This window comes from Anthonomus grandis, chromosome 3 (assembly GCF_022605725.1).
Source record: "Anthonomus grandis grandis chromosome 3, icAntGran1.3, whole genome shotgun sequence".
Lineage (NCBI taxonomy): Eukaryota > Metazoa > Arthropoda > Insecta > Coleoptera > Curculionidae > Anthonomus > Anthonomus grandis.
Window position 1 is genome coordinate 34488485 of NC_065548.1, and position 12560 is coordinate 34501044.

General features: G+C 34.3%; 1 protein-coding gene across 1 annotated transcript in view; it reads left to right on the forward strand.

Annotated features, from left to right (window-relative positions):
• The first annotated feature begins 905 nt into the window (after positions 1–905).
• LOC126734652 (transcription factor VBP-like) overlaps positions 906–12560 on the forward strand; it is a 194236-nt gene continuing 182581 nt past the window's right edge. The window contains exon 1 of the mRNA XM_050438350.1: positions 906–1121. Coding sequence (XP_050294307.1) covers positions 1052–1121 — 70 coding nt within the window. The 5' untranslated portion in view covers positions 906–1051. The remainder of the gene's footprint in view (positions 1122–12560) is intronic.

Here is a 12560-nt window from a genome sequence, read left to right on the forward strand (position 1 = left end):
AAAAAAATGGTCCCTGGTCTCATATTTTATTATTTGAAAGTGATCCGCTAAAAAATCGTAATTTCACTGATGATTATAATTCTCTACCAATTTGCGAGAGACTTAAACTCTCTCCAATTTTGGTATCGTATAACAAAGCTATAAAATTACGCGAACAAAGTTATAGAGCGCCAAAATCACCAAAACGCAGATTTTTGTAGTTTTTTTCACTTGCCAGGGGAAAATAAATTATTTTTTCTACTACTGTATGTAAAGTACACACACACTTCCCAGGAATTTTTGACATGTAACTTGGTTTTTGTTAAAAATTTTTTGACGTTTTTTTTACGCATTTGTGCGTAAAGTAATTTGGTATTTTTATTTTCTTCACTGGTAGAAAAAATTTTGTGCTAACAAAAAAAGGCAAAAGTCGGTAAAGCAAAAGGTACGAAAATACAAGATATGAAAGACGATATGTTGCTATCAAATTCAACAGCACACAAAATTCACCTTTAATATGGGAATCAGGCGCTGACATAATTATAGACAGTCTAAGAAACCATAACTTGAATACCAAAAAGCATTGTTTCTAATGTTATTTGCTTTCAGTTTACTCTATTTTTTGAAGCATAAATTATAATAGGAAAATGCTAAACCCACAAATAATTTTGTATTTTTGGACCCATTTCGCTATCTATCTATTGATCTTAGAAGAGCCCTTCTCAAAAATTACACATTTCTAATTATTTAACTATTTCCTTAACTGACGTTAACGTTAACCGATGTCAGCCTAAGAATTATGGCAAAACTGTCCCTAAAAAGTCCTTAGCAACATTGCCCTACTCTAACATAATAGTTTTATAGGTATTTAAAGGTTACATGAAATGCCTACATTTAGTATTTGTTTGAAGGTGATGCGCGTTAAACTAAAAATCTAAACATCAATTTTAAACGGACTTGTAATAATTTGTGCATTTATTACTGATTAAGAATATTTATATATAATTGTTTCAAAATATAAAAAGTAATGATGAATACATGATTAAAAAGATAAGTTGTATTACAGTTTCACATGATGTCTGCGTTTCCTAGTTATAGTTTTTTGAAAAACTGTAGCTATATCTTCGAGACCTCTTATCAAGGTATTTATAGCTAGCCTCTAATTAGCTTTTATATTTTCATATTAAATACATACAAAATGTGTATACCTTCAATTATGTATTTTCTCATAATGTGTATTTTACTATACTATGTATTTTACTAATACTTACAATTATATTTAACTACCACCGTATTAAATACATATCTATTTTATTTTTTTATGTATGCTATATTTTAATCTGTCATATGTTAAAAAGAAGCTTAACATTAGTGTTAACACATATTTTTTCTCGTAAATAAAATCCTTATTTAAATTATAAATTCGATTTTTATAATTTCTGAAAGTTATATATTCTTTAAAAGCAGAATCATATGAGTTATCCTTTATAATAAAGTTTTAATAATTGATGGTTTGGTTGAATAAAAAAAAATATATTTTGTTGCTATATATACAGGATGTCCCACATAAAATTGATACAAGCAAGTATCTTAGTTGTTTGTTGAGCGATCTTTTTAATTTTTAAAAGGTAGCTGCGGCTATAAGGCGCATATTTTGCCTTGAGTAAAGAATGGGATGCCTTATAGGCATACGCTTTAATGGAGTTTGATATTTGCCGCCCCAAAAATAAACTACCTTTAGGGCACTATTAATTTGAAATCTGGTTAATTATATTGAATCCTCCTTACCCAAGATACTTAAGGTTCAATTTTGATAAATAGTAATACAGAGTGTGCCATTAAAATAGGAAATTTTTATGTCAATATCTTTGACCAAACCACCATAATGTATAATGCATTTTTTATACATTTTCCTGTTTCTTAAGCAAACTTTTAGTAATTCTGGTCTAGAAATTTGTTCGCATGCTTGTCTTATTTAAGTTTTTAATTTTTCTAATGTCCGTGGAGAGGTTTACAAATACTAATACAAACAGGATACAAATTTTAATGTAGAATTATTTATTTTTAATTTTAAGTTGCTTTTAAATTTTAAGTTTCTTTTGATTTTACTTCAAATACATAATAGCTTAGTCTTGTCAGAATTTAAGTTTAGGTTATGTTCAGCAGATAATTCTTTAATTACTCTGAAGGTCAGCATTTATTTTATCGGCCATTTCTTACGATTTGTTATGATCAAAAGAGATATAGATTTGTGTGATAGAAGGGGTGACAAAATAGCTCCTTATGGTACACCCGATGAATGAATTAATTAAACAGAGTCCGCGTTGAACCCATAATATTTTAGCTTAGGTAATAGGAGACGGTGATCTAGAGTATGAAAGGCCTTGGAGAACTCTAGAAGTACCAAAATATTTATGTAGCCTTTATCGCATATACTGAATATTTCATCAAGCACAGATGCTAAAGCAGATACTGTACTAAAATTATCAAGCAGGATTTTTGTTAACAGTAAAATAAGTGAATATTTGGTTATAAAGAATTCGCTCAAAAATTTTTGACAATGTGGGAAGATTACTTATGATCGGAGGACTGACTATACTTTAGGAGTGGGGTTCCCAGAGCAGTTTTCTAGATTATTGGAAGTTGCTTCTTTTCTATGGTCGTGTTAATAATATGTTAAATTATATGATCTATTAAAGGGCTACATATTTTTAGCATTTTTGTATTAATTTAATCGGCACCAACAGCGTTACTTCGGATGTTATGTAGAGCGGAGTGTATTTCATCTAGTGTAGCCAAAAGAAACTTAATTGCTGGGTTGAATATTGCTGTTATAATATAAAATTTGGTTATTTGAGATACTTGATATGGATTGCAAAAAGAATGTAAAATAACTATTAACTTCATTAGGATTTGAGAGGTTACTTGGTATACTATGTTTTTTTTGTGAGCGCACATTTAAAGCTTAAAGAGTTTTCCAGAGTTTAGCTGTATTGTTTAATTGAGAAGTATTTATAATATATTTCTTTTTTGCAGCTCTAGTGGCAGATGATGTCTGGTTACGACTCCTTTTATAGAATAAATGGTTAGCCTCTGATCTAGTTTTCCTATACTTTTGCCAACTATTTTTCACAACACTTTTAGGTGACGAATTTCATCATTTAATTAAGAAACTTTCAGTTTTGTTGTCAGAATTATTAATAAATATAGAATTATTTATAAGCTGTTGCAGACTATAAGACTCAAAATATCCAATATAGGATTAGGTAAATTAAAAAAGTTAGTGTTAAAATCTCCCAGGTACAAAAGTATATCCGCTTGAAGAAATGTCTTAAATATTACGTTTTCAAAATCATTTATCATATTGTTTATAGTTGTGTTAGCTGGTCAATAAAGAGCTACAATAATTATATTTTTATTTTTAAGTGTGATTTTTAAAATTATGTATTCTAGTTGATCGGATGTTTGAAATTTAAAATTAATAGTTTTCACTTTTAGATTTTATTTTACATAGGTACCAATACCCCCACCTTTACCAGATCGGATGCTCAGTGCATCAAAAAATAAATTATTATTTAGCCACGTCTCAGTTAACATAACAATATCAAAATCATGCTCAACAACCAATGAGCTAAACTCATGAAAACTATTGAAAAGTGATCTTACATCGAGTTGTGCAATCTTCATGCTTTTTAAAAGAACACAGGTATATACAGACATAATAGTGAAATTTTTCATTACCAAATGAAGTTTATGCAATTAAAGGATTAAATGATTAACAAAATATAAATAATTTATATATATATATGTTGTTTATGAAAACTATTATAAACTCAAAAAAAAGACATTCATTTTTATTTATTATGATTATCAGCTATAAAGTATCGAATAGAACTAGGGCATTAAAAAACAGAAAAAATAATAACATAACTTTTCTAAAAATTAATCTTCAAAACCTAATATTTATATACATATTGAAGCTCATTAATCAAGAAATATAACTCAATGAGAAAAAAATTATAACTAACTTAGTGACTAACAGAGGCCGTAAAGTTATTATTAAATTACATTGCTAATTTTTAAAGAAAGGTCATTAGAAGATCTTATAAGTTTCCTCTCACCTGAGATAAAAGCATAAACCGAATATGAGCACACCGATTTTCCATAAGATTCGCGAGCACACTTAAACACTTTAAGTTTCTCTGGAGTAACTTCTGTCACAATATTGTCACACCGGGGGTTGGCCCGGTCTAGGACAAGGCCGTGTGACGGTTACATACATTGTATGTAACATACAAGTTACATACAAGGTTACATACAAGCGTACCTTAAGGTACGCTTTAGCATTGAAACAAAATATATAGTTTACTAAATACCTTGTATTGACAGCAAAATATAATTATAACGATTTAAGTGGAGTTACCCAAATAAAAGAGCTAATTTGACAAGAGATAAACTAAGATCGACATAACAGGATTAATAATTTAAGTACATGGGAATATGTAGCGAATTCTATAATTAAAGTGAAAGTAATGTTACGTAACTTAATAAAGTGACAATAATTGTGATCTTCTTCGATATGATAAAATGTTGTACTTACATTATTATTATTCTTGGAGCAAACATTTCACAAAGCTTTTCCGCACTGCTTTCGGTTACCTCTTCTTGCCCGAGACCCGGTCGTAACTCTGCCAAATTTCGTTCGTCGTACCCTAGTGTTAATTTTCTTTGTCAGCAGAATTTCCGGTTTTTTCCAAACCATCGTTCTGTCGACAAAGTACTTTTGCAATCTTTTTACGATGGAAATGACTTGGTTGTTTCATCATGCAATCAGGAAATTGTTGCTTACACAATTTGTGGGTAAATGACCGAACGAATATTTTTAAGTGATTTTTATATTAATAAAATAAAATTTAAAATGTTTTTTAATGAATTATCTTCGTTTGACATATCCCCCGGGCATAGAAAAGCTGGCCTCCAGCTTTATTGTTAACAATCGAAATCATGATCGAAGAAGACCCAGAAGAAAAAAAAAATTTTACAATTAGTAAGATCAGAACAACAATGTACTTAAATAACATATAATTAATTAGAGCTGAACCCTAATTATTCATTAAATTTTAACTTAAATTAAAGTAACTATCGCTTTTGATGTCCACATTTTTTAAGTCTTTTACCACAAAATACAAATATAACTTCACTACGTAGTCTCTGAACACAAAATGTCTTCAGCATCCGGGTCCGGTCCATAAGGTGGCGACGCAGCGACGTTCATAGCTGTCGCCTGCCCCTCGTCTGGAACGCCTACAGGTTTAACGCCTCCATGTGTCGTCCTAGGACACCTTCACCCATGTATGTCTGACTCCTCGTCTGGAACGCCTACGGGTTTGACGCCTCCAATCGTCCGTTGGCAACCCATGCGACATCACATGATGACTTCTCCCTTGTTTTGTACCAGTCCTTCAACGCCGTCGGTTTCCCGGAACCTGTAGGCAGAGACTCCTTCATTGCAGCTGCTGTGGCGTGACAAAACTTTTGGTTTTTGTTTTGTCCCTTCTTGACCATTTCCAGTGAGCTATCCCATAAGCTTACTGTGTTTTACGGATGGCCCCTGCCGTATCTTCAGCTGAATCCATGATTCGTAATGTTGGCATCCCCTACTGGAGATCATAGGTTGAACACTTCAACCCGCTGCTGGTAGCGTCGTGAGTTCGGGCAAGTTTGGACTTTGACCATTGGCGCAGTGGTAACTTAGCTTGTCCTGGGATGGCCATGGCTCTGGCATCACCCTGTCTGCGATTGGGATGGTCAGGACTGACAACAAGGCAGTGCGCGGATGTGAGGTGTTCCTGTTTGGCTCTGGTTCTGGTTCCATCGGCTACTTTCTGTGGTTCTGGTAGGAGCGTACCCTTATTTTCTGTTCAGGTCGAATTTGTACGGGTGGCATCTCATGGTATGTTTACATGTAAAGAAAGAACAAAGTGTAAGTATGTGCTATTATATGGTGCTTAATGGTTTTATATTTAATCATTTTGATTTCATGTTAAATCTTTATATTATATCTTGAGAAATTGTTGACTTCCTCGCAATTTTTGTATTATATATTTTAGGATAATTTGACTCATAATCAAATTTTATTAATTTTCCTTTGTCTCAGATCTTTTGAAGTTTCTTGTATTTCGAGTTTAGATAACAAAGTGTTTTATTTATAGAAAACCCAAAAAAAATATATTTTTTATTCATTAATTGTTTATCCCCTCTCTTCTAAATAACTTTTATTTATGTATGTCTTTTTAACTTTTATAGATTATTACGGGGACAGTGATAAAAGGCTAGCACTATTTTTTATATCTAGCCGGAACCTTGACATGGCGTTTGGTTTGACGCTCGGTTCGGGGTCATTGTCTGGGTCGGGGATTGGGTATAATATTGTTTCGTCAAATGATTTTTCACTTCTAATGGACATGGGATTTTGGGTTGTAGTTGAATTTTTTGGTTTGTTTTTGAAGTATCTGAGCGTTATATATAAAATATAAGTAAATAAGAATAGAAGGAAAAGTAAACATGAAGTGTAAATTATTATATAGAGAGCCTCGTGATTAACACTTGTTGAGGGGCTTTTTTCATGACAGTCTATTTCTCCACGTATTTGTGGAACTGCCGCTACTATTGCTATTCTATTTTGTTTAATTAGGATGTACGCTACCAAGATTGAAATGGTTATGTTCCAAATTAGAAAAAATGAGTCCCCGTGAAAGCTATGTGTATCACCATAAGCGATTACATTTGGATAGTTTTTCTCTACTGATTTTAGAATATTTTTTAAGGTGTTATCGCTTAAGATGGAGTATCTCTAGTGTCCAATTTGTATTTAGGCATTCGGAAATGTTTTTGTAGAGTGGTGGGGTACTAATAATGTTGGGATTGAGGATATAGGAATTTAGATTTGACCAGGTTGCAGGTATTATGTGGGTTACTATTACATTGGTAGTGATGTTTTCTGGACAAGGGAAATTTTCAGGTATAATAACTGCATTGCCTACGCTGAGGTGGGATTTGCATGAAAGGAAAATTTTGATAGAGCCTTGACGTGCTAATGTCGTGTCTAATTTCTGAGGCTTACTTTTATCACAAGAGATTGTCATGTCCTGTTTCGGGTGGGTAATGACATAAGTTTCGTCTTTAATTTCGGATATTGTCATCGATGTTGCTGAGTGGCAGTCCATTGGGCAGTATTGGCTTAGTTCTGTTACTGTTGCCCCTTGATATAGGATTTTCGCACATTCAGGCCCTTGTAGGATGTCTGCTGAGAATCTGGGTAAATAGCATAATTTATTTTGGTATGGCTTACATTCATGTAGGCCTGTCCCCGATATTTGTCTTAAGTCGCCCTCGTTATTTCCGTTTTTGGACACTGCAATGTATAGCGGTTGGTGGCGTATAATACAGGTCTGGTTATACCAAGCAAAGGGTATGGTTATTAACTCTAGTAGTTGCCAATTTCTGTTTTTCTTAATTATTGGAATTTTTATGTGAACATATATACTTGATTTTGTAAAGGAACAGTCACATATGGGCATTTCGAAGTATGCTGCTAGTTCAGATGTAGGGATGGCCAGCCCTTGTTCTGAATTTGCGATTTTTGACTCGAAATCCTCCAGATCCTTTTTTAGGACTTGCGGGTTGACAATTTCCGCCGGTATTTTATGGTGTCTACATGAATTTACGATAGCTTGTCTTCTGAGAGTCCTTACTAGTAATACCATCCTTTTTAGGTTTAGATATCCGTTATAGAGGTTTGTCATTATTAGTAATTCCTGTTCGTTTGTCGTGTTTGCCACCTTATTTTCCAGTTGTTTAGTGAACCTCTCTATGCTCTTTATCCTTAGCTCTGTGTCCGAGAACGTTGCTGCGACTAATTTCTCATAGTCTTGAAAGTGTTTGGAGTTTTCGCTCATTTGTTTTACGGTATCGGACAGTCCTTGTGACATTGTGTCTAGCCTTTTCCTGATCTCGCCATCTGAGTTTTCGACCATATTTAGTTTTTGCAATGTTGCCACTCCGCAACACCATGATAATCCTGAGCCTATAAAGTCTAGAGACCTCTTCTCTCTCTTAGATGGTTCGTTGTTTCTTAGTGGTGCTATGCCCCAGTGTTCGTTAAGTAAAGTTAATTCTTTGAAGAATGCTTTATTTAGTCCATTTATACTATTTATTACGAAGCATTCGTTCGTTTGCAATTGGCTGCATTTGAGATTTCCTACATCCATCGTGTGGTCATCGGTATCCTCGGTCCATTCCCTTTTATATGTCAATGGTACTGTAGCTTCATAGATTCTTGTCGCTGGGAGTGGTTTCCAATAAGCTCCCGCGCTTACCTCAACTCTGTAATCTTGTTCTTTCTTCATGTTCTGCGTCTGATTTAGCACCATAGTGATTAACCTAATAATAGCGTTAAAATATATTTTTTTAAAATAGTGTTCCTTATATATCCTACCATTCTAAAGGATTTATAAAGTAATTTATTATAGCCTATGTCGTCCGTATTATCTCAAATTAACTTGTAAGGTATTTTGCGTTACATTACATTTTGTACTCTATGTATATTTGTTTCTTTACGTATCTAAACTAATCAATATTTATCTACTTATTTAAAGTTAATTTAATATACCTATTCATTACTTTGAGTTTATTATACTTAGTATATATTTACGTTTATATATATACGTATTTAATTTCTTTATTTCATTTAAAATATGAATGTTAGTCCCTTTGTCTATGAATTAACCTATATATTAGTTATATGTAATAAACTTAGGAGTGAGTCAATATAGACCAGGTGTCCCACTCACATCAAACCTAATCTAACCGTATGTAACAATACTATAATATTCATGCATATAATGAAATAATATTTCCCAAGCTATGAGCTTATCGTATTACATGAAAATGAACTTTTCATATAGTTATATCTATATATCCGTTATATATACCCCTTATACTTATTATAATAAACATTTAGCGTTTTTTTTGCTTTTATAACTATATATTGCTACGAATTAAAAATAAGGTATGTCGTCAGGAATTTAAGTATGTAGGGTTTCGCTTTGTACACCTTAAGTTACTAATTAACCGACTATAGTCTTAGGTTCTTTAATTTGTAGTGATATGTTATTTTTGATTATTTTGCATATTGTAATGCGGTCATGATATTTATGATTAGCATGATATTTATCTTATATGCTAAAAATAATGTAATAAATAAGTTGAGTTGTATCTCCTGTTTACAGAATCCATTAAGAAGAGAAAAAAAATGTTCGTATATATTTTGTAATATAGAACATGTACCGTAAAAAAAAGAATCTATAAGAGGTACTATATATATAAATTTATATATGTCACGTATTTACATTACAGAGTTTTTCGATTTTTATGGCGATTATTGTACATTTGGGGTCGCGTCTGGGGTCCAGGGGTCGTTATAAGGGAGTATTCTACTGACATGAACTATATCTCTTTTCGCGTTTTTATTTGAACCCTTTTGAATTTCGTAATCTACGTCTGAAGTCTTCTTAGTTATATAGTATGGACCGAACCATTTTAAAAGTAGTTTTTCGCTTCTCCCCACTTTTCTTATAGGGGTGAATACTTTCACCTGGTCTCCTACGGCGTATTCTATATGTCTATGTTTGGTGTCGTAGCGTAGTTTATCGATACCCTGCCTCCTCTGGATATTCTGCACTGCCAAATTCCTTAATAGTAGTGCTTTATCTCTTATTTCACTACTGTCCTGGGGGTTGGGAGGCGGCATTAGGGTTGCTTCGATCGGTAAGATGGGTTCTCTGCCGTATACCAGCATAAAAGGCGAAAACCTTGTAGTGTTTTGTTTCGATGTATTGTAAGCAAATGTCACATGGGGTAAATACTGGTCCCAATTTGTTTGGTTGATATTGGTATACATGGCAATCATATCCGCTAGAGTTTTATTGAGCCGTTCTAACAGACGTTAGTCGAATGGTGGTAAGCGGTCGTGAACTGACTAGCTGTGCCCATTCTTTTTAAAAGTTCTCGTACTATTTCTGACTGGAAAACTTTACCCCTGTCGCTTAATAAATGCTTGGGTGCACCGTATCGTGTTATTATTTTTTCTAGTATAAATCTGGCTACGGGCCCTGCTTTTCCGCTAGGGAGGGCCTCGGTTTCTGCCCAGCGTGTAGCATAGTCTGTTGCTACTATGATCATTGTTTTTCCGTTGCTGCTTTTTCTAAAAGGTCCTAGTAGGTCTATACCCACTTTCTCAAAAGGTGTTCCTACGGGTATAGGATGCAACAGGCCAATTGGTTTTTTATTTTGTTATCCTTTCCTTGCTTGACAGTCAGGACACCCCTTAATAAATTTTTCTACATCTTTCTGTAGTCCTTCCCAATAAAATCTTTGTTTAATTTTATGTAGTGTCTTGGCCGTACCAAGGTGTCCGCTTAAGGGCTCTGAGTGATTAGAGTACATTATTTCTCCAATTAGGGATTTTGGTACTACTAGGAGTTTTGTCCTGCCGTCTGAGCTTAAATTTACCTTATAAAGAACCTATAATTCTTGGCTCGTCTCCTTTCTCCAATTGACACGCTGTTTGGGTGTAATAATGCCTTTATTAGTGTATTAAGTTGCTTATCCTCTCTTTGTAGTTTGCCAATGTCGTCGGATTGTAATAAAAATGTGGGGGTCTCGTCTATGTCGCCTATTATATCGGTTGTTGGTTGTAGTACTGGGTACCTGCTTAAGCAATCAGCGTCCTTATGGAATACCCCGCTCTTGTGGATGATAGTATATTCAAATTCCGACAGTTTTATCGACCATCTCGCCAGCCTACCTGTTGGGTCCTTTAATGACTTCAACCAACAGAGTGCGTGATGATCGGTGATTATTTTAACGGGCTTTCCATATATTAAATGCCTCAAATATGTCAATGCCCATATAGCTGCTAGTCCTTCTAGTTCTGTGATGGTGTAATTCTTTTCAGCCTTTGAGAGACTTCTGCTGGCGTATGCTATGGGGTGTAATTTTTGTTCGTCGTCCTCTTGGAGTAAGATGGCTCCAATGCCATTTCCACAGGCGTCTACCCTGAGCTCGCTAGATTTTTCTGGATTGTAATGGCCTAAAACGGGTGTTGTTATAAGCTTTCCTTTTAGGGTTTCAAATGCTTCTTGTTGCTCTTCGTTCCAAATAAACCCAATGTCTTTTCGTGTCACTTTGTGTAGTGGGTGGGCTATACTTGAAAAATTGTTAATAAATTTTCGGTAGTAGTTGCAGAGTCCCAAAAAGCTCTGTACATCTTTTACTGTCTTAGGGGTTGGGAACTTTTTTATTGTTACTACTTTATTTTCGTCTGGTTGAATGCCCTCGCTAGAAACTGTGTATCCTAGAATATTAATCTTTTCTTTTAGGTACTCACATTTGCTGGGTTTTAGCGTAAGTCCGGCCTGCCTAAGTCGCATAAATACTTTTCTTAGTTTTTTAAGGTGTTCTTTTAGGGTTTCAGAAAATATTATGACGTCATCTATATTTACTAGTATTTCTTTCCATTTTAGGTCCTCGAATACTTTGTCTGCTAGTTTTTGAAACGTTTCCGGTGCGTTACATAGTCCAAAACTCATGTAATTAAATTCCCAAAGACCGTGGCCTTGTGCCTGAAATGCTGTATATTGTTTTGCTTTTTCTGTGATTTTGACCTGCCAGAATCCTGAGAACATGTCAGGGGTAGTAAAATGTTTGGCTTTTCCTAAGTAAGTCATGATGTCGTCTATATTTGGTATTGGCCAATTAACTTTTTGTGTGCATTCATTTAGTTTTTTGTAGTCTACACAAAATCTTGTTTCTCCGGATTTTTTCTTTCCGAGAACTACAGGGCTTGACCATGCTGACAGACTAGGGCGAATCACGTTATGTTTTGCCATTTCTTTAATTTGTTGGTCTATAATCTCTCTCTCTTTTTGGGAGACCCTATATGCCTTTTGCTTTATCGGCTGTGAATCCCCTATGTCTATGTCGTGTTCTACCAAGTCCGTTTGTCCCATATACTTTGGAGATTTAGAAAATACGTCCTCAAATTCTTCGAGGAGTTCCTTAAGCTGTGCTTTTATATGGGTGTCTCGGATATGGCTGATTTTGTGGTCGGCCAATGTCACTTGCTCTTCTTCCCTTTCGTCTTTCTCTATGTAGAGCATTGAGGAGTCTACCAGGTTGTACATACAGGGTTTTTCTATATACCCCAGTGTCATACCTTTAAGTATTTTTATTGGGTGGGCTTGCCTTGTTACGACATTCATTACCAAGCTGTTTTCGACAAAATGCAGTGTTGAAATACAAATCATCCCTCTTGGGATTAAAAATGCGTCATTTTGTGTAAAATCCATACCCAATATTTCTTCCGGGGTGTTGTGGTTATAGTTTGTTGTTAATTGTACTTGAGTCTCGATATTTGGTCTTAAGGTGAAGTCTTCTTTGGCGCTTATTTTATAGCTGGTTGTTGCTAATTTTTTCGTTAATGAACACAGTGTCGCTCCCGTTTCTGCCTGACAACTCGC